The following is a 23,218-nucleotide window of genomic DNA, read 5'->3' as shown; positions in this document are numbered from 1 at the left end:
ATTTATATCTTACGCGAATTTGTTACGTTGCGTACAAGGGTTCTGCAAAATCTGTATTTCCAGATTACTATTCTTTTGAGATTCATGTGTAGTACATCAATTTTGTCCGCTTTACATGTGCTGTTAGATGCAGTTCTCAGCATTGTAATATCATTTTTCGTTGCTGAGTTAGAGTTGCAAAGTTGATAGTTTCGTTTTCTGATAATTTGCAATTTTTTGCAATTTTTAATAAACAATTTATGACATAAATCAAATTTTGAAACCAACAGTCACTAGATTTCAAGTTTTTCTTTTAAATGCAACAAATATCGTCAATTTGGTGCAGCGGTTGCCGAGAAACATTGCTATCGCAATAAAACGTATTCTCCTTTTCAAGTATTTAGATAGGAGCACTCGAGCTAAAGCTTCCTCTGAACTATACTTTCGCCACTCAACTAAACTTTAAATTACGCTGTACAAACTGTAATATCCGCTAGTAAGACGTAAATTATTTACCGAAACGTCTCACGTTTGTCTAGGCTCCGCGTTAGTGAGGAATAAACACTGAATTTACCAGCAGTGTGTTGTGGCCATTTACTTTACTATTCTACTTTTACATAACAGAGGATGATAGCTGAAATTCGGCGTTTACCCTGAGATTGTGATGTTGGAAATGCAGCACGACTCAAAAGGACACAAACACTATGATTTTGCTAGCACGCAAGGGCCCTTGACCCCACATTAAACGCTCACAATTTTATATTTCTCGGCACTTCTGATGCTCAAGGTTTCATGTCAACATGGCCATGACAATTACGTTATCTTTATGCAGGTCAAACACTAGGCTTTCGTCCTTGGTCAAACTGAAAGCTCTTCGCAGTAATAATTTGTCCAAAACCCATTGGATAAGAAAGCAGTGTGTTTAGGCTTACGTGAACGAGCCCAGCGGCTCCGATTTTATACGCCCATTGTACAGACGATCTAGCTTATTATTCGCTTGATGCGATCAAAATCTTATAATAAACTGTTAAAATGTCCACGAATGGAACGTATTAAGATTACTTTGATTAAATTATGGAGTTTTACGTGCCGCACCCACGATATGATTATCAAGCATACCATAAATAATTTTGACCCCCTGAGGTTCTTTAACGTGAACGCAACGCACAGTATACACGAGCGTTCTTGCATTTCGCAGCCATTGAACTTCGGCAGCCGCAGAAGGGTTTCATCCTGCATCCTCGGGACTAGCAGCGCAACGCCAAAGCCACTACGCCACCACGGCGGGCAATTGAACGAGTTTAGTGAAATTGCAGAACACGGAGCATTAAGAGCCCTTCCAATCGGTTTCGTAAGCAGTAATAAAAAAATCGTTTTTTATCGGTTTTAAAAAAAGAAGCATCAGTTGCGATAGCAAATTAGTAGAGAGCTATACGGAGTAGGATATTAGGTTATCGGCTGTATAAACTTGGACACATTCGCTTACTAACTGAATTAACAAGCATGGTCTCAGCGCGCAGAAGCAACATGAATAGATCACGCTCGATGACCGCAGACAACCACTGTCAAAACCGCTAGCGTGAACAAGCGCGGCTGGAGCACCGAGAGACAGTTCGTGCGGTCTATACTTCAACGGAAACTGAGCGGCGAAAGCACAGCGCATACAAAGTGAGGAGCCGTGTGCAGATCGCTTTCAAGATACGGTGCACGCGACCGCCCGCAGCCGCGCAAAGTACAAGTACACAGTTGCTGGCAGAGTACAAGCCGCACCCCGTCTCTACCGCGCTGCCTTCCCGCTTTCCTTCTTTCGCATGCGAGATTGAATCACCAGTTCCCCTTGCGCCCGGTCGCAAGATACGCAGTTGGTGCCGCAGCTCAACGTCGCCCACGCTCCCTCACATTCCCCGACGGCCTTTCGCGCGACAGAAGACGTCGCGTTTGCTCTCCGCTGCGCGTTCACTCTCCGTGAAAACGCGCTTCCCTCGCGCGCTTTCACTCGCACATACAGCATACGGCGCGCGGCGACGATTTTATCGCCCTTGGACTTTATACGGAACCTGACGGCGACGATGACGCCGACGGAAGGAGTCGGCTTGGAGGGTCGATATAATGGCTATCGCAATAAAAACATGTATTTTGTGAGCGCATCTGGGAATCCTATGAAGGCAATCATGGTTACAGAGCCCACGCATCATACAGCCAATTTCGGCCGCTCGCGTTATGCGTTTAAATAATAACGTGCGTTCGCGAAGGGTATTTTCGAAGCAAGTTTGAAGTCACTAAAATGTCGCCAATTGTTATGTCATATCGCTAAAAAAGTCGCCCGTCGCTAAATTGAAACATTTGTCGCTAAACAGACAAAGTCGCTAAACCTAGTGCCAAAATCACTAAAATGGCAAAACTGGTTATTTTTGTAAGTTGTTTATAATTGCTACATACAAAGAAAAGTCATTCAAAATTCCACTGACGGCGCGTGTTTTTTACTTTACATTTGCCCATTCTATTAAAAATGCCAAACGAATATTAGTGCTCACAATCTCAAAGTGGCTTTAATTTCAGTGGTACCCCTCTTTACGGCCAGCGAACTGACGTCTGTGCGGTGCCATTACATGTGCCCTGCATGGCGTGTTAAAGTTTATAGGGTACCAAGTGAAGCGGAAGGGTGCCGCATTAAGTTCACGCGCAACGCTAAACCTTGTCATCACCGACATTGCTTCGCAGTTCGGGCGAAACTGCGAATTCTTTTGTGGACAACTGCCTCCTGTTCGGTAATTGTGTGTCACCGGAATTTGAGAAGTAAAAAATTTGGGGCAGCTTCACACTAAGTGGTGTGAAGACTGTGCAACAGTGAAGCTGGTGGCCCTTCCCTAGCTTTAACTTTGCTTTCCTTTGCTTAACTTGGTTTGGCTTGGCTGGTTCTTAGCCAAACTTAGCAAAACAGCGAAGCTTTCTTCTAAAGGCCGCTTTATAGTCCGACGTAGCGCTGACGCGCGAGCGCGCTCAGCACGGCGACGCCACGCCAGCGAAAGCATAGTCTGGCGCGAGGCGCGGCCGACGTATCCGGCGTTTGTCGGCGTGCCCCGGCTGCAGCCGGCGTCGAGATGTGACATGCTGCATTTCGTGCCGGCCTCGTCACCCAGAATGAAACGCATCCGCGTCTCGTCTAGCAAGATGGGTTCGTCGATACTGGTGGCAGCACGTGCAGCGAGTTCGCAGTTTCGTATCATCCTGAAACTCCTAGTTTCGTATAAAATGCGCATGCGTGTAGGCGGCGCGGCGCGGCGCAGACGTTGGACTATTGACCCTTTTCGGGGAGCAGTTTGTTCTAGAGAAACGAGATGGCGCTTTCGGCGGAAAGCCGTACGTCGCCTCAGCGACCGCACGCGAATACGAAACCATTACCACTTCTACCTTGGTTCTGTGCGATCAGCTGTCGGAAATGCAACTGAGTTTTCGCTAAAGCACTGTGCTCCAATCATGCTGGATTTAAGACGTGTGATGCAGTTGCCTGAAAAATAGCGGCTGGCTTATTAAAGAAAGTAATTAATATGTGCGGCCAAGTTCGCGGGCCACTGCTGCAACAGTCCGTACGCTGTTACCGGCACTTCGAGATGTACCGCATTCCTCGAGATACATAAATTTGCTCATCAGCCTTCAGTATTGCTAGCCATCAGTATTGTTAACCTTCAAAGAAAGGACTTCAGCCCCGGAACGTGGGCAAGAGTGAGTACCGCTCGTTAAACAATGACGAAGGTAGTTGCGCCGTTTCCTGTCATAGTAGGCTATTGCACAGAGTATCTACGCACATCTACCCCAACTGGCACGGAAACTTACGCCCACTCTTTCGCTAACGTGTCGAGAATACGTGAATGGGCGCACGTTTGAATCTATGCGCACAATAAATGACGGACTACACCGATAGCGCACGAATGGTCTAAGCTAAATGTTTCGTGACAGTCCACAAGAGTGAGTTACTAACCATAATACATCTTTGCTACCAGGTATTGCAATGTACAGAACAGCTACGTTTCAAGCCTTGTGCGCAGCAAGAACAAATACATCGGAACTGAGCACACCCGCGAGCGATTAGGCAGAAAATAATCAGACAGTACCGCACCGAGGAACTTTACTGATTCAGAAACATGAAAATCCGCTGCTTCAAAATATTTGCCAAATAAAGAACGAAGAGCCAAACACACTAATCCTGATTCAATTCATGCGGAAAGTTTTGATATCTTGGAATATATATTTAGCCCCACTTTTAGAGCAAGCACCATATACGCTGCTCGCGCCGTTTGGACGCAGCTTAAAGCTCCGAAAGCGCTTTTGCATCTTCTCTGAAGCTGTGGCCAAAGCTTCGTGTCGTCCACCCAGTCACCGTCTACGATATCTCCCGGAACAGAGGTTTGCTAAGCCGCACCGGCGCCGTACACATCCAGTGTAAATACATGAGGCAACGGAGGCAGCTGAGGCACGCAATGGACGCGTCACCACGTGATCAAACACGGCAGCGCCCACGGGATCGCCGCGAACTGGGTCAATAGCGAGGTCGGTTTTCGCGCCGCCCTAACGTGACGAACTTGGCGTCGCCAACCTCCACTGACGCTGGCTGACGCGCACTCTGCATCGGACTATAAAGTGGCCTTAAGCCTCTCTCTGGTAGCGGCACGCTTCCTCTTCCTCGGGAGTGACGATCTTCTTCGGCTGTGTCATAATCAGGGCGATGTGCTCGGTGCGGTGGTGCGAGGCGTACTGTCGCCTCGCCGCGGTGACACGGAGCTTTTATCCTGTGAAATGACGTCACATCCGCAGTTGCGGCGCGGCTGTTCAACACCACCTAGACTAGAGTTTAGGTGGTGCTGGGCTGTTGCGGCGCGCGCATGTGGCGAGGGTGGTCGCTGGGAGGCTCCGCAATGCTTGGCTGTGGCGAGGGTAACCTGGGAGAGGGTGGTAACCTCGCCGAGCAATGACGTCACGTGCATCGCCTAGCAACGCCACGTACGTGACGTCATCGCTCGGTGAGGTTTTCAAGCGTACAACTGACGGCAAACGCCCAGGTTAGACAGCTTCGCTGTTAAAATGTGTTCGCCTCGCAGGTTTGCGACAGGACGCGGGCTCCCTTTTCTGGCACGGACGGCGAGCCGAGGAGGACGCCCCGAGCGTGGCGTTGCTCCGGGCAGCCGGAGCCTTTCCATTGGCGCTGACCAATGTACCAGAGCTGTGCATGTGGGGCGACTCTCAGAACCTGGTGGACGGCTGCACGCGGAACCCACACGACACGCGCCGAAGCCCCGGTGGAAGCAGCGGTGCGTACTTCTTCAGCGTCCATTCATCCTTTGGGAAAAAAAAGAGGACTCGACGACGCCTTTGGCCGCCAACAGCGCAGTTCCCACTTTGAGGAATACTTAGAAAACGTAGCAGCCTTCTCCTGATATGCTGTGCTAATCCGGGTATTAAGTGTTTTATCAAGCCCTGAGCTCAAGATTGACGTTTTGTGGTAACCGCCAGCAGTAATCTTATTTGACTACAGGCAATGGCGCAGTGTTTCCGTTGACCAGATGATTCCATGCACGTTACTGACGTTCTCGTTAATTCATCCAGTCGGTGATTTCTAGATGTCCTTTTAGGTATATAGATCAATCTAATTTTTATGTCAGACATGAAGCTTCGTAAAGATACCTGCCGCACAACGTCAACGACAGATACTGCAAAAAGGACATCGGGACTAGACAAAATAAACGGGTAAAAAGTCGGCCTTGTTGGCACGACATACTGTAAGCGAAATGCAAAATACAAGGACAGACGAAAGGTACAGCACATGCGCTAATTTCAACAAATGATTTATTTGCAACAGGGAGGGAGCATACAGGATGTTTGACGTAACTTGAACTACAGGCGTATCTACTGGGTGGGCAGGCAGGCACTTGACCCCCCCCCCCCCCCTCCGCTCTCAGAAGGGAGGGGGGGGGGAGTCAAGCTTACCACTGCCCACCCGGTAGATGCGCCTGTGGTTCAAGTTACGTCAAACACCCTGTACAGTCACACACGTGCCACTCAAGTGGTTTAGGTGCCATGCGCGGACTTATCAGCATTTAAAACAGGTAACTCTGTTTCTTACAAAGATATGGAGGGGATGCTCACACACTGAGAACCAAGACTATGAATTCTTGCAGTCTGAAATATTAGTCTAGTTAGAGCGTCTTTATTTCTTGTCAGAGCGGCGCAACTCTGAAATGGCGGACCCCCCTTAAACGTGCGGCAGTGCAATGCTAGCTAACCATCTCGACCATTTTTTACGTTTTTGTTTTGTCTCTGAGCCCGTCGTTTAGGCTGTGACCAGACTACCATGCGTAGCATTCGCCACAAGAGAGCAGGATTTGGCATACTACGTTCTATTTACGGGTCACATTGCTAATTGTGTGCCATTTGCTGCACAGTTGCCTATTGCTACTACATGGCTTGCTGATATTGCACAGCCTAGACAATTTTGGAAGGGGAGGAAAACACTACGTTTAGGTTTGAGCGTTTTGTTATACCTTCTTCAAGCCGGGTGAAATTTTGTGCAGGTATGGCACAACCGCAATTTGTTCTCGGGCCCTAGGAGCGTTCATAGCATTATCGGGCTCATGAGAAAGCGCTTGTTTAGCAAACATTCGGCTGTGCATAGGGTAAACCTGCATCCGAGAGACGATCAGATTGCGTGAACAAACTGTCATTAATGCAGTGACATCAGCATTTCTTCAGGGCATTACCAAAGCACAACCTAACAACACTTCGTTTTACGACCTTCGAGTGCGCCGACTTGTGGCCAGTCGTTTGAGTACTCGAAGTTAATAGGAGCAACAGGTGCGATCGGCCAGAAAATGAGAGACGATATCTAAAAACTTCGGATAGCCTCAGTGTGTGAGAATCTTTTTCACATCTGTCGAAAATAGAGTAATATTTTTGAAATGTTGGTTAGTCCACGCATGACATCAAAGCCACTTCAGTGTCACTTGTGTGTAAATATATACGCGTGCCCTGTTTCAAGTAAATCATTTGTTGAAGTTTGCGCATATGTTGTTCCATTCGTCTGTCTCTGCTTTCTGCGCTTCATTTGCAGTACACAAAAAACTTTATTGTCATTTTACGCATTACACTCTTATTTCTGAACTGACAATGTTACAACCAACCTGCTCCGATTCTACCTTCCCGTTGTTGCATTTAAAACAACAGGGGGAAATCTTAAGTGCGCGCCTGATGCTCTGTTGTATAACGAGTATACGGCTATAGCGTTTGAGATAGCTCACTCTGCCATATTAGTATAATCCATCGAACTCAAACCGCTGCTAATTAGGAGCTAAAGGCTTATAATTGCACATATAAGGTTCACGCTTGCTCCGTTTGGATGCCGCGTTCTACCCTAGCGCCCAAACACCCTCTTCAAAACACACGGCCCACTACGAATGGGGCGCGAGAACGACTGCAACATTAGATCGTAAACTCCTTACTAGATGCCGTATAAGCTAGGCATGTAAACACCTTTGATGCATAAGAAACGTAAGTTGTGTACTTGGTTACGTCATTTATGTACAATATAGCCCCCCATACACCCTCTGCAGCACGCAGAAGACGTTTCACGTACCCCACTACGACTGCGTCCCCGAGCTAATCCCGTAGCTAATTTACAAACAATTTTTAACAGCCAAGCCATTCTAGCTAACCGTAAAAAGTGGCGTCTGCTGTCGCAAAACCTCGCCGAGCTATGACGTCACTGCGTTGCCTAACAACCACCTCGCGGAGCGGCGTGTGCCTCGCCTCCTCTCCGAGTCGTGCACATGTTGCCTTGACATGGAACGTTAAGGAGATGGTATAAGAGCATGCACAGGGCGCGCGTAATGCTTGGGAGAGGGAAAAAGAAAATGAGAGTGAGATAGCGAGAGAAAAAAATTGTAGCAGCACCAACGAGGCAACGCGCAGAGCTGCTGCCGACGCCACCCGCGTTGCCTAGCCGCGCTTGCTCCGAAGCAGTAGCGATGACGTCACCTCGCGTTTCCTAGTAACCGCCGGCGCAGGTGCGCGCTCGCTTCTCCCGACACAGACACGGCTCCTGCCTGCCTGCCTGCCTACGTTTGTGGCATGCCAGGAACGCTGTCACTCGTAGGCGCCGACGCGTCCAGCGCTGCAGTCACGCGAAATGTCGCGAAGGGAAAGGTCCCTCCGAAAATGATCGCTCGAGAATAACTTAACTACATGCTTAGTTAAGTTAAACCAAGTTAATTCCTAGCAGCAACCAAGTTAATACCTAGCAGTAGCAGCCAGTAAGACTTGAGGATTGACACTTTCGCTGTGCCTAAGCTTTGCACGACCGAGTGCAAACTTGCCCGCTTTTTTTCCCCACAAATCGCAGGTGGAGAGGCAAGCCTCCTGGCTGCAGCTGGCTCACTGATTAGCCTAGGCACAGACATCGGCGGAAGTGTGCGAATACCAGCCGCCTACTGTGGGGTCTTCGGCCACAAGCCTACAGCCGGTAAAAAACTACAAATCGATCTTTTGCAATTGATGAATACAGTCATCTCTTTTCATCTACCCACCGTGATAGCAAATTGGCCATGACACCACCCTCGGGAGCGCGAAGTGGCATGTTCAATTCCAAACCTCACCTGCGACATTTTGACGGGGCGTGTGGGCAAGAACGCCAGCGTGTTGAGATTTTCGCAAGCGTTTGTGGCCCAAGAGGGTTACAATTAAAGTGACCCCGAATGCGAATACAGCTTTCGTTTGCCAAAGGGTTGATAATCAGCAACATATCCACAACTTCTTTCGTCACCAGTCCTCTCTCCTTTGCACATTACATAATTTTTTCTCCTGCTCGCAAATGGCCCCGAGCTTGCTCCAATCACGCTTTCGCTGTTAGAAGGAATGTTTTACATTTCCCAAAATGTGTTTAGATGGACGCGATGATGGTGCTACTATTGTTATGTTGAACTCTGCCCTTCTCACGCTAACCTCAGGAGTGGTGCCCAACACTGGACTACTGCCAGATGTTGGAGAAAATCTGGAGCAGTTCAACTGCGTGGGTCCCATGGCAAGGTTCGCGGATGATTTGCCGCTGATGCTCAACGTCCTGGCGGGAAGTGCCACCCATGGGCTTAGACTAAATGAAAAGGTGTGTAGATGTATAGGGTGCTGTCCTAGAGCGAGTGAACGAGCCGCCGTTCGTATGCACACAATGGACACAACAGTGAGCAAAGCGAGAAATACACAGGGTCGCTTCGTGCAAGAAATGCATGCAGTTGTCAGTGTTTAAGGAATAGAAATATTTATTGTGAGAGTACTATAAAACAAGCAGGCCAATCTAAAGCAATGAAAGAACTCTGATCGAACACGAATACGAGTGGAGAACTTTTTATTTCTGCTTGAATTTATTGTTATCTTTGCGGGATGAGTGCCAAACGCAAATGAGCCAAACTTGTCGATAGGGAAAAAGCAAAACAAACTTGACCCATCAGTATCCCTTCAAAACTACTATGAGTAAAAAAAAAAATAATGCAATTTTTTTTCTGCAAGGTAATTTCTTCACCCCCCTAGACGCCTACTCAATGCTTTGAAAAAGTGCTGATCGAATGCGAATATTTATGTAGATGAGACAAAAAAAAAGAAGAAAGGTAAGATTGCGTATCGAAAAAAAAGAAATTATTTCATGAATGACTCACCAAAAGTGCTTTATTTTATAAGTCGGGGAATCAGTGCGACATTAGCGTAGGTAGCTTTCTTGTCCTTCCGGCAACTAATTTCTCCAAACTTCTAGTTTAACTCAACTTATAGAGGCAGCCTCCAAAATGCAGATCATAAGGCAAGGTAGGATAGTTCAGTCCACGATTTCAAGAAAAGGAGGACACCGACACTGAGAACTTGCTAAATCAACGGCAGTGCATTTCTATACATTTCCTAGTAATTACTGATGAGGGTTAACGTGCATAGTTTTTATATAATACGAATGCAATATCGTGTCACCAGCGTATCTTGCATAATAAATGAAAGATCTTTACACCAATAAAATGCAAACGATATTTTTTTCTGCAGGTCAATCTGAAGACGCTTAAGCTGTATTACATGGAAACAGAAGGAAGCGTTTACATCAGCCGTGTGACCACTGAGGCTCGCCGGGCAGTTAGACGGGTATGTGCTTTTATAAGTTCTCCACGCAGAAACTTTGAACATGTCACCAGAAACAAAAGGACACGAGTGTTCTGTTTTGAGGGTATTTGGCGTGACATCGAACGGAATGACTGCCTGGCGGAGACCGACTGAACCACGCATAGTGTAGATGATGCCTAGCGATGTCTGCTAGCCACTACGTGTTCCCGTGTGCGCGTATGGCGTGCATATTGTCTACAGACTGTGCTTCCGTGGTTGTAGCCCCCCCCCCCCCCCCCCCCCCTAATCTTGATTCTTCGACACGTTTTAAAACTACCAAGAGAGAGCGAACATATATTTGGACCATCGAAGTCGTTGCTCTTGAGGTCGAGTGGGTGGTGTTCTCAATCCAGGACTCCACTAGGCCAAGTGATAGTGAGACGTTCTTACAGGTTCAAGTGGAAAACTGAGAAACTCAAGTGGTACTGGACGAAATCTTGAAAAATTCTGGTGAACTTCAAAAAGTTCCCCTGCAATCTGAAGCATTCATTTAGCAGGAACGTGTACCTTAAACACCGTCATTCATTGGCAAACAACACATGCAAGACACGTCCGGTTAGCGGCTACTCTACGAGGAATAATATGAGGAATCTTGGCACATGACATTGTGCATCAGTGAATCCGCGAATCTCGTTGACATATGCAGCACAATGAGAACGCCGTCGGAGCGAAGAAAAAAAATTACGGCAGAGCTCATCTCAAGCTGAATATCGATGTGAATGCGATTAGCACTGAAGCGATGTAGCGATCGACACACCGTGTCGCCACTACCGAAACGCGTTATCTATGAGGGCTGCATGCAGCCGTGCTCCTCCATCACCCTATGGACACGCTGCAAGCGAAATTTGGCGGCAGCACCGTCATGCATGCGGGTGGCGCGTATGTAAATATATATTCAGACAAGATATCCTGATTACATATGCTGTGGGTTTGATTTCGCCTAGCACCGGTTAATTCTTAAAGAACATTTTTGTCCTTGAAGAGCGACACATAACGAGTGACGGAATGTTGGCGTCAAATACTCATCGATGAGCGGCACGTACCTACTGCCATATACGCCCAGTGCTACATACGCCGTGCCACTTGCTCAGTGACACACGCTGGTGTCAAAGAGTTTCGTTGAAAAGAGGCACATGACCAGTGACCCACGTTGGCGTGAAATAGGTTCATTGGAGAGTCGCACAAGCCCTGTGATTCAAGTTGGGCCGATGGTTGATTTTGAACCCGGTGCCCTCAGCGTAGCAGCCTGATGCTCTACTCGTTGGACCATGGACTACGCAGTCGCCCAATTTGGCGGGCAAATGATTAGAGGCACTGACAGATAGCTACTAGAAAGTGCCTGAAGTATTCGAAGAATGCTAATCGGATAAGCATTTTGAGCCAACTCTGACTTTCTCACGTCTTGATAATTTTCGTACAGTGAAAAATGGTAAGGTTGATTTTGATGGGGTGATGAATGAATTAAAGGCTTTTGGGAAGCCGCTAGCAAATGTTTATTCAACATTTCGAATATAGGCGTAGGGTGTCGCCCATAGAGGCGCCACTGATGGACACTTAGCGGACGCTTTCGAAAGCACACTCACCGGCAGTAGTAGACGAAAACCCTTTGTAGCAAGGATGGCCGAAGTTCGCGTCTGCGAGTTAGCCTTTGTTCTGGTGGCAGACTGCTTGTTCTGTGGTGTTCTGTGGTGACAGCTGTAGGAAAGGCGCGGTCCTCCATGAGAGCAGTCATGTACGCGATGTTACCGGAGTTTGGGATAACCCAGACCGGCACACGTGTGAGGTGTGTTCCGCAGACAAGCGTCAGCCCAGTTACTAAGTGAAGCTCGTATTAAGTAGCCGGTTCGTTTTGTTGATCATCTTTCAATCGTTTTTTTTACATTCTATCCTAGCCGCATTACTGTTTCTGTATCTAAATAATAAGCGCACGTTGTCAGTCTGTGTCAGACTTGTACTTCAAACGACTCCGCGCGGCGCGATGCCGGCACAAGTTGAAGGGATCTCGCTACCGCTGAGTACACGTGACACCGCCGAATAACCACTGTGAAATTCGCCCCATGAAGATCAACCGGGAAATTCTTAATGGGAACGCGCACCACCGTCAACAAAGTCGCAAGAAGCACGGGTGAAGAATACCAGCGCGACTTAGCGCTGCACGGCCGTTGCAATTACGTTCTCGATGGTCAAACTGGTCAATGAAACAGTTCTACCGGTCGATGAACTGCCATTGGCGCAAATGTTTTCTCAATTTTAAATTCTCTTAGTGACCTGCTTGGAAACGTACAATGCAAAGATTTTACCAGCATTTCAGTATTTTTTAAATGCATAAGCATTTCTATGCCTACCCAACGAAGAAAACTGTCTGTCCGTACATCACGTAAGATGATAGCGTTGAAGATAGGGCCGGCTCCAGCAAGCGAATTGACCTTCGTGCTTCCACCTCGCTTCAACGCGAACTAAGCGGCGAGGACACAGCGCACACGAAGCTATCAGTGCTCGGTGTTGTCTGTCGCCGTCGCAGATCGCTTTCGCGCCGCCGCCGCCGGAGTATACGGCTGATCACGGTTCATAATGGTTCGACGTGGATGAATAAAGGCTGGAATACATGGAGCGAATAACCGGCGTCCGAGCGAAGAACTTCGTCGGGCGGCGAACGTCCGACGGCCGGCGTCAAGAAATTTGCCGTCCGCAGCCGATCCGCCTGTCCAGACATTTTCGTCGGGCGAACGCCGCCGCCGGAAGCGTCCAATGCGCAGCGGCGGACGACAGCCAATCAGGAGGCACCAGTTCCGGTCGCTATGCATGCTGGTCTATCACGCGCGGGCCGGCGGACCTTTTCGTGTCCTGTGCAATCGCGTTGGTGTTACCGTGTTCTGTGTTGCCGTGTTTCCACGTGTTTGCGCCGATCGAAGTACCCAACATGAACTCGGAGGAATCGAGAGAGGCAATAGAAGTGGCGCCTAGGCTCAATTTAAAATCGGCGCGGCTACAATATAATGATAAACTGATATCAGCCGTTCAGAAGCGCCCCACAATATGGGATTGCAGGAGGACCGACTACAAAAATCAGAGAAAAAAGACAGCTGCGTGGGAGGATGTCGTCGCTGAGATCGGTCGCGACCCAGAAGGTAAGTTTCCCATATCGCATTGAAGTGACATTTCCTTTAGATAAGCGACTAATGCATAGAGTACCCTCCGGATGCGGGCTGCGCGGACAGGTGTCAGTGTTTGTTTGGCCCGTGTCTTTATGGAGCATGTAACAAAACGTTTGCCGCGAACCGCCTGCGATGCTCTGATTTTTTTCCCGCGTCACTAGTGCCGATGCCAAAGTCGTCGGCGAAGTTTCGTCGAGTCCGAGTTCGAAAACGAAATGACAGGGACCGTGAACGTCCCGTACCGGTCGCGCCGCCAACAACAGCGCAGCCGGTCGCCACTGCCAATGCTGTTGCCTTTGAAACTCTGTAGCGCGTGCGTGCGCATCTTTCTGTACCTGTTTATATGTTATTCAGCAAGGAAAACGTATATATGTCAGGGGATCGGCAATTATATCTGACCGCTCCTGGCGTCTCTTTCCTTTCTCGAGTTTACAGACTCCGCGCCGCGTGTGCCATGTACTGTACCTTCGATATAGGTTTCTTGCGTCCGTACGACCGCTTTGTGGTGCGTGAACAGGCCGCGGAAAGTACGCTTCGAACGAAGTCAGCACCTAAATGTACGCGACCAAAAAGCAGTAGCTGCTTGCATAGAAAGGTGAAGCCTTGTCAAAAAAAAAAAAAAAAGGGTACAGGCGGAGCGTACTCGTGTAATCGGAAAGGCCAAGGCCACTGACTAATTACTGGTGCTTAAAACTTGCATCAGGTGATAATATGTTCATACTGTGCCATAGCACCTAGATGTTGCTCGAACACTCCCTTCTGCACATACACACTGTTTGCTTGCATGTGACATGCATCTCTTGCGTGCATATTTGACCTTCCTCTATTTTGACGGTGGCATATTTTCATATATTAGGTTCCACTGCCCAAGCTCGTTGGAAGAGCTTGAGAGACACGTTCTCCAAGAAACACCGCACCTGGAAAACAGGTGCGCCAAGTGATTCGGGTGCTAGCAATGGAAAAGAAGTCCGCTGGCCTTATTTTAAACTGCTCCTGTTTTTAAAGGATTCAGTCGATGTCGGAAGGTAAGCGTTAAGTTCAGAATTTTACGAGGTGGAAATTGGTTCTACTACATATCATTTAAATGTTGATGAGCTTCTAAGCGTTATTACGACATTTACCTTCATGTGACATTTCCACAGGAGGCACGAGACAGTGTTTGTGTACACTGTAATAAATAGGTTGCTAAGCAGCAGCTTTAATTACTTTTCCAGCACTACAAGCAATCTCCCGCAAGCTGAGCCAGAGAATGCAGAAGCCCTCCTGATGAGCATGTGTCGCCAAGTCGAATGTAAGACATCACATTTATTTATCACTTCAAAAGCATATCAAATTACAGTGCATATAAAAACAAACTTGCTCAGGGTTTGCATGTCGTCACGTGTCACATAATATTGATATACATATTTGTACGCCTGAGCAGTTCCTTAGAGGAAAGGAACAACGATTCAATTTAGCTGCTTTTTAAATAAAATGCTTTTCTTGCAGACACACAAGACGAATCTGGATCCCATGGCAGTGAGTCGCCTGTGCCTGGGACTTCCAGCACGACTGATGAAAAGACGCCAGTTGAAGCATGCCGTAGTGTTACTCCAAAGAAAACACCAGCAGTCACGGTGAAAAGAAAGCGACAGAGACTTGATAAAGAAATTTCAAGTGTAGACAACATCCTTAAAAAAGATGAAGATGAGCCTGCCGTACTTGGGCAGCTAGTCGCGCATAGATTGAGAAATTTCCCTAAACGACAGCAGTCAGAATTACAAGTTGAAATACTACAGTTGCTGAACATGCACGACTACAGTTGGAAATAAAGTTTTCACACCTGTTTGTTCTGCTACCTTGTCATGTTGCACACTTATAGTCAATGTTTCTGGCACAGTCAGTATCTCCTGCAACAGAGCTGCCCAACGTATGGCGCAGAAGTTCTCACACGTAAAGTACATCAGTTATAAAAATTAAAGCACAATAAGACTTTTGTACAGGCGAAATTACGCATTGCATGGGGTCGGAAGGTAATATGTGCCCACTGCCATGGCACAGCACCTTCTGCCATAAAGTACTTTGCAAAGAGGTTGCGCGTCTGTGCTGCATCCACCGTGTAATTTCTTGACGAAGTTCCTTCCAAGTCGCACAGCTCATTGACCTGAGCCTCTTTCCTCCACTGGCCTGGATTAACATTTCCTTAACAGTCTTCCCCGTCTACACATCCAGGTGGGGAATATGTAGCTTTGCTCGTTGAGCACAAAAAGTTATGCAGCGCACAGCAGGCCAGCATAACATGTGTTGCGTTGCTTGGCAGGAGGTTGAGGCGGCCAAGATGTACTCTCCATCGTGCCACGAGAATCCCAAAGGCATTTTCGATAATGCGCCTGGAACAAAAACATTTAGCAGGTTAATAATCTGCTAGTCCCAGGCTGTCCAGCCATATAAATATTAACAAGCATGGCTGTCTCATTTCAAACACAAGCTCAACATTGCAACCAAAGTAATTATTTTCATGTTACCTTGCCCTGCTTAGCCTATAGTTAAATACTTTTTGGCTTGGCTGCAGTCCTTTTCCATGGTAGGGCCGCATAAAATCCGGCCTCAGTTGAAATGCTTCATCGCCCACAAATACGTGAGGTGCCACCTTGTTGCTCTTCGGGAGGCGTGCTGGGGCTGGCAAGTTTAGGCAATTTTTCATAAGGCCCTTGCCGAATGACGTTGCCTTAAACATACCCCCATCACTGTGCCGGCTTCGAGCCCCGACATCTACCATAACGAACTTGTAGCTGTCGTCAGCCACTGCCATCAACACAATGGAGAATGTTCCCTGAAAAAAAAAATGCAGAAACAGCGTCTTCACATCTGATCAGAATAGCCCGCATGCATGATATACATACCTTATAGTTGTAGTAATTGCTACCAAAGTTTGGAGGTGCCTTTATCTGTATGTATTTGCCATCTACTGCTCCAAGGCAGTTTGGAAAATTCCAACGCTTCGCAAAGCCTTCTGCCACTTCCTGCCAGAGCGCAAGTCCTGGCACCTGTGTCACGGAAAGAGATGAGCACATGTCAAGGTTTACAGCACATTTAGTTGGCGACTCGTGCATTTCACTTCAGTTTGTTGTAGCCACGTCCTCCACTGTCGTCACCGATACTCCCCAGTGTTGCCTAAATGCGCTGCACCCCATCAATTACATTAATTAGGCCCATAATACCACACAAGTCCAGCTGTTGATTTGTTTGTTCGTAATAGCTTGTATAGCATATACTCACAGGCAGATAAAGTGGCTTTAGTCGCTTACACAATACTCTGCAAGTCTCATGAATGACCAGTCGACAAGTCGCAGGTGCCACTCGAAAAACCATTGCGACTTGCTTTATGGCCATTCCTGAAGAGATGTACCTGCATGAAAAAGTGGGTTTTCACATAAACGTGGAGATAACTGAGATATAATAAACATTGCTTTAATGCCTTGCTATACCTGATGGTAATGGCCAACCTCTCTTCTGAGCAGAGTGGTTCTCGGCACAAAAACTGCCTGATGAGGTCGTTCATGACGAGCCGGTGCAGGAAATCGAACTTGTCTGGCGACATCCTATAATACTTGAAGAACATTGGTGGGTCCTTCCTCATAACCTGGAACTGCAGTAAAAAAAAAATCTTGAACTGACCTCTTTCACACACATTTCTTTACATGCAATGCAGTATTTGTGTCGCATTTAATTAGTGCACCTCGATGAATGCACTGTTCTCTCGTTTTTTGCAAGGTTAGTTAGATTTGGGTCCCATTTGCAGTGGCTTATTGGTTTCAAATTGCAGTATTCACCTCTGATCCAGATTGCCAAAAAGGAACCCCATCTCTCGAATCATTTATTTTTCGTCAAATAGCGCCAGCACTCGAGAAAAACTGGTATTGCCGAAGGGAAGTTGAGTCGCTTCACTGTGTACGCATCGTCTGTTTGGGATCCAAGCTGCCAGCTGCGTGAAAAACTTCATGCGGGGTGCAAAGCGATGATTGAATTTGGTGCAGTTTGCGCATCTTAATGGATGATCAATTCTGTCCATATGCGACCCAGAACTCACAGCAATACGTATATTGCTTGCAGTGCTTCACCAGATATAAGACGTGTACTGTTGAAAAGCTGTGATTGGCAACTAGTAGCTGATAGAAGCACCGCTGACAGTATACGGCTGTCACACGGCGCACTTTCGATTGCGATCAAGCCCGATCCGGATTGAATTTCTCAGTCGCAATTGGCTCCTTTACGCAAGGTGCGTAAGGGAGCATATCGCGGTCGAAAAATTCGAACCGGATCGGGCTTGATTGCGATCGAGAGTGAGCGTGTAACACCGTTATTACATGGTAGGAGCGTTGGGAACAGCTATTATAAGGTGATAATTATTGAGCAAACTGAGCGTTACCCACCGCAGTGTGATATTCTCCTTGGTTCCTCCGTTGTTGCCATACAGGGTGTACCCATAGCTTTCTCTTTCTCTTCTTCTTCTCCTCGAGCTCGCACAATTTCAGAAGCAGCAGCTTCTTTTTGAGGAGCAGAAGGCGCCGGATGACACCCATTGTGACGCTGAACGCAGCGGCGTGTACTTCGAAGCTGGTAGTACGGACAACCTGACGCCGTGGGCTCTTCACACTTGCGCAACAGCAGAATGGCAAAACAACACTAACCTGACGCCCGTCTCGCAAGCGCAACCAGTACAATACACGCTTTTTGCAAGCTTCGATGAACAACGGCAACCACACTGCACAATGTTGGCTGATAAAACAATGAACACGCCATCTCTGCATTGCATTACGCAAAAGAAAGTTAAAACGCGATAAAAATACTGAAACATTTCATATTACTCTTTATACGCATTTTTTCAATTATAAAAGCGCCATATGACACCTTGAAAAGCGTTTATATTTATTTCGTGGTTTACTTCAACGCATGTGCCCAGCCTGATAACACTGGCGTCAACAGGACGAACGGCCGGCGGCGGCCGCCCGCTGTTCGCTTGATGTATTGCAACGCCTGCAGCGAACATTCACCGTCGTGCCGGCGGGTCCTTTTTCGCTGCGTGGTGTTCGCCGTGAAAGTTCGCTCCATGTATCCCGGGCTTAAGGCGCTAAAGAGCGATAACCACTCATAATGACCGGAAATCAACAGCGCACCTGGCTCCGCCACTCGCAGTAGTTATCTCGCGTCATCGATTCACCTTGTGCCGCCGTCCGCAGCGCTGTCGTTTATATACTGGTCGGATCAAGTTTCGTAATATAGATAATGACACCGGGCTGCGTGGAGATGAGTCAGTTTCTTGATGTTAATTCCTGAACCCGTTACTTGTGTGCTTCAATGCATAGAACGACGTTTTGTTGAGAAAGTAAGTGGAACTGCAGTGCATTTTTAGCGCAAGTATGACGGCGCATATACTTCGTAAACGGTGTCATTCACACAATCCTTTTCAAGTGGATGTGCCTTGCAGTCTTACCCGCTAGAATTTGTGAATTGCAATATGTGCGATAAGGTAATTAGTTAAAAATTATTTAGTAAACTTTTGGTAAATAATTATTTATGCATTTCAATTTTTTATGCAAGTAATATCCGCCTCTTCCAGTAGACCAGCTCATGGACTAGAATTGTGCTATCTGCCATAGGCAATTAAAAAAAATTGAAAGTTTTTGCTGAAACACCGTCTTTTTAGAGACGAAGAAAGAGAGAACGTGCTTTTTTCTTCTTAAGGAGAAATATATAGGATCGAGGGCTGACATGTTGCTCGTCATGTCTATCTATCGAACTAACTTCGTGAATTTTCCTTGTGGCTTGTCTGTTCCTTCGTCTTTGCATCGAAACAAAAGAAGACACTCGTACCGTGAGCAGTGATGGGCCAAATTGTGTACACTATACTATAATAAGTATTATTCATTCTCAGTTAATCTTATGCCCCTTCTTCGCTACTTCTTCTGCATGATAAACCACCAACTATCTCACATATTCAGTTTAGCCTAGAATTAAAAGATCTTCCGCTTTGATCAATATACACTATTGCGGAGGGGAAGACACGCGATACACATTGTTCGTACTGCTGCAGAGGTAAATTTGTTTTATGGTGCATCCTGCCGGCTTTCTTGCGGTTCGGATCGCAGAACTTCCAAATCTCATAAGCTGAACTGGTTACCGCAAGACCAACAGAGGAATTAGTTTGTTGCACAGTCATTTTCAATTCATGTGACGAACAGTGCATGGAGAGAATAAGGCTACGTTCACACTTGGTCTCGAAGCAGGCGGAAGCGGCAAAAACTTCTAAAAATCCGCCCGCCTAGGCGGCGAAGCGGGCGGAAAACCAGGCGGAAAGCAAAATCGGTCTCGGACCGATTTTTTCGCCATGGCGAGGTGGAATCGCCGCGGAAAGTCGTTCCGCTCGACCGGAAGCTCCACTAGCATGTAAACATCCGGTCGTAAAATTGTACATGGCACCAAACGTGTAGGCTGCGATGGTGCTCGACGCGATCTAGATCCACCACTTTCTCTACGACAAGAGTGGTACTAAAACGTACTGTCTGCAATACTCGCGATAGTATTCAACGTCGCGCGACCGGAGGTGCAGCAACGAAGCCTTGGGGTGACCCAACTTCTCGCGCTTTTGCAAAGCTGGGCGAACCCACCACAGCCGCTTCCGAGGTGTCCGCTCCTTCCGTTTATTCAATGTCCATTTCTAGGAAGCAAGTAGGTAGAAGTATAAAAAATAATTTCTTCGCCCACTTCTGTGGCAGAAAAAAGTTGGGCAGATTCTTCGTTGGCGCTCCGCAATTCTCCTCGCACGTGCACGGTATGTTGCAAAAGTCGCAGGGCGCTTTTTTCGTTGCGCGGTGGTTTTCTCGTCGCGACAATAGATTGGAAGCATAGGTCTCACGTAGGACGCGCAGGCTTCGGCGAGCCCCAACACAAGGGCCAGCCCGGGTTTTAGCTTTGGTGTACTGGAGGCACCGCCAATAATACGAAATGATGAAATGTTATTACAACCTGTAAATAAAAGCTATTAAAGAAATATAATCACGCCTAGGCACCAACCTTTGACTCAGTGGTACCATGCCCGTATGAGGAGAATTACGGAACGCCTACGAGGAACTTACCGAAGGTCGCAGATGACACGCAAAGTTGCGCGAAATGAACACTTTTGATGACGGGTGGGACAATGAATGAACATACCGCTCGAAATGGTGCGATAATGAGCGCCACCACGCCGACAAACGTACGCAGACTAGATAGATGTGGGCGAAAGCGGCAGCGGTGGCCGCGGCGATAGCAAAACAAATGTGAACAACTTGGACATGCGCGGAAAAGATTTTCCGGCCGCTTTGGCCTTTCCGCCCGCTTGCCGCTTCCCGAGTGTGAACGTAGCCTAACAGGACTTGTGTATGTGCATCTGCTGTACTTTAGCGAAATTTCCGAAGACAACAGAGGTATAGCTCTACCCACCGTGGTTGCTCAGTGGTGATGGTGTTGGGCTGCTCAGCACGAGGTCGCGGCATCGAATCCCGGCCACCGCGGCCGCATTTCGATGGCGGCGAAATGCAGAAAGCACCAGTGTACTTAGATTTTAGGTGCACGTTAAAGAACCCCAGGTGGTCCAAGTTAATCCGGAGTCCCCCACTACGGCGTGTCTCATAATCAGATGGGGGTTTGGCACGTAAAACCCCATAATTTAACTTTAATTTAAGTATAGCTCTTACACAGGATGCACAAAGAGCAACAGTCTCTATGCCTTGCCACTGAGATAACCTTTACTCACCTTCGCGGAAGTATACTGATGAGGTGCTATAGTCTGTAGATTTAGTGCTTTCGACGAAGCCGCGTTCACTCATTGCACTGCTCTGAATGTAATGCGTGAACCGTCCATACCGTCCGCGACCGTTTCGAAACAACTTGCAATAAGCATGCGTTGCAAGATGGGCTCGTCGCATCTGTTCCAGCTTCCCGCTTTGTAAGAGGCTTTCGCTGCTCCATTTTATCAGCGACACTTTATCGCAGCGATCTGGGCAATCGCCAAAACACAAGGCGACATTGTAATCTACCGTCGCGCGACATACCACCAACTCAAAAGGCTGTCTTCGAAGACCAGTTAGGCAAAGGACGTGACTAGCAGGGGCCCCCCACCCGCGCACCGCTTGCTTAAAAGGGTATTTTTCTAGACCCGGCGACATGCATGAGACAGCACATCTCCTCGCTTCCGTACCCCGCTCACGCACTCTGGAGAAGTGTGCCGTGGGCTGTAAATGCTTTTTGTATACCCCAACTTTGTGCAGCTCTTACAGCCTGACTTCTCTTTTCTTGCTATAATTCATCAAAGTAGGTGACATTATTTTCACAACGTTTTTTTGTCTTTGTACTCTACGCAGGTGACCCAGTACCTAAGCGGGGCGCACGGACTCGAAGCGCATCGGCTGCACCTACCCGAGATGCGATTGGGCATGGTTATGTGGTTCAAGGTGGCCGCCGCCAAGGAGCCCAAGCCTTTGCCCGAGATGTTCCGGCCCGGCGGCTTCAACACGTTAGTCGAACTGCTCCGCCACCTGGTGGGAGCTGGCCGGCATACACTTGCAGCGTTGGCCACGATCAGCATGGCGCCGCTTTTCCGCTTCGGTTCGAAGCAGCAGGCTGCCGACTACGTGGCCTCCTTAGACATCGCCCGCGACCGGTTCGAGGAGACGCTGGGGGAAAACGGAGTGCTCGTCCTGCCCGCGGCCACCAGCGCTGCCCCGTTCCAGAATCAGGACTTGCTATTCTTGGATTCGCCGGGCATGACAGCACTGTTCAACTTATTCAAGGTGCCCGTCACGGTGTGCCCCGTAATGTGGTCAGCGGAGAGATTGCCCCTGTGTGTCCAGGTGGTGGCGAAGAGGGGAAACGACAGGCTATGCCTGGCTGTCGCCAGGGAGATCGAGAACCGCTTTGGTAGGCTTGATCCTTCAGCGAAACTGCAGGGGCGAGTCTGAGGTCCGGGCAAATGACACTTCATTATAGCTGGCCCTTCTTGCCAGCGCGTTTTATGTTGGCTAGAATTGCAAGGAAGCTGTTTCCAAGTGTGCGCAACGGCAAAGCAGATGACTCAGATGAGTGCCTCAGGTGCAATAGCTTGTACGTGTGCAAAATATTTTGTACATTTGTTATCGTGTGCATTGAAAACATACGCCGTAAAGAGCATGTGGCATTTTCAAAAATGATGCGTCACGTTCTCGTATAAAAAGATTCTCTTTGTTTTATTATTTTAAATCGTTGCACAGAAAGACTAACATTACTAGCAGCTTGTTTTGCAGGAAGTTTGAATAAAAGAAATTGCAACATTTGAGGCCTTATTCCCCGCAGGTGTCCCTTGCGTCAAATCCGCGATGTCAGTAATTATGCATTCAAATTATTTAGTCGCAGCGTCTGACAGAACTACAGTGCCGTGCCGCGAAATCAGATCGAGTGCTCGCAGCTGCCTCAACGGCCCCTAGACTGTATTAGAGACGGCTCGAGGAATCAGGCTGTGCGGCCCTAAGGTTTTTTTTCTGCGCGCCAGAAGACTGTTAGCAGCTTGTACCTGATGAGCCGTATATTGCCAAAAGACCACTGGTGCCTTTTCTTGCATGACTAGTGTTGTGGCCCATTCTATTTTTCATTTTAACAGCGAAGCTGTTTAAGCCAGTCGTAAAAAGTACACGTTTCACGAAACTATCATCATCAACATTGGCTCGAGCGTCGTCTTCTTCCGCAACTGGATCGTTCCCTCGGTTAGCGCATTGTGACGCGAGGCTTGCTGCTTTACGAGAACCGCCGGCGCAGGTGCGCGCTCGCTTCGCACGACACAGACACGGCTCCTGCCTGCCTGCGTTTTTGGCATGCCAGGAACGCTGTCGCTCGTAGGCGCCGACGCGTTCAGC

General features: G+C 48.0%; 1 protein-coding gene and 1 long non-coding RNA gene across 2 annotated transcripts; both read left to right on the top strand.

Moving 5' to 3' along the window:
- Positions 1–4,987: 4,987 nt before the first annotated feature.
- LOC119450466 (fatty-acid amide hydrolase 2-like) lies at positions 4,988–22,498 on the top strand. The gene is made up of 5 exons (XM_037713910.2): positions 4,988–5,285; positions 8,369–8,488; positions 8,973–9,127; positions 10,045–10,140; positions 21,695–22,498. Exons 1-5 carry the CDS (start codon positions 5,204–5,206, stop codon positions 22,289–22,291), a joined length of 1,050 nt encoding a protein of 349 aa, XP_037569838.1. The 5' UTR covers positions 4,988–5,203; the 3' UTR covers positions 22,292–22,498.
- On the top strand, positions 12,845–15,272 carry LOC125944748 (uncharacterized). Its single transcript, XR_007466440.1, has 4 exons — positions 12,845–13,286; positions 14,170–14,241; positions 14,528–14,604; positions 14,802–15,272. It is a non-coding gene; the product is annotated as an uncharacterized LOC125944748 (long non-coding RNA).
- Positions 22,499–23,218: the final 720 nt, after the last annotated feature.

This window comes from Dermacentor silvarum, chromosome 4 (genome assembly GCF_013339745.2).
Source record: "Dermacentor silvarum isolate Dsil-2018 chromosome 4, BIME_Dsil_1.4, whole genome shotgun sequence".
In the NCBI taxonomy this organism is placed as follows: domain Eukaryota; kingdom Metazoa; phylum Arthropoda; class Arachnida; order Ixodida; family Ixodidae; genus Dermacentor; species Dermacentor silvarum.
Note: the sequence above shows the minus strand (reverse complement) of the source record. Positions and strands in the feature narration are given on the sequence as shown.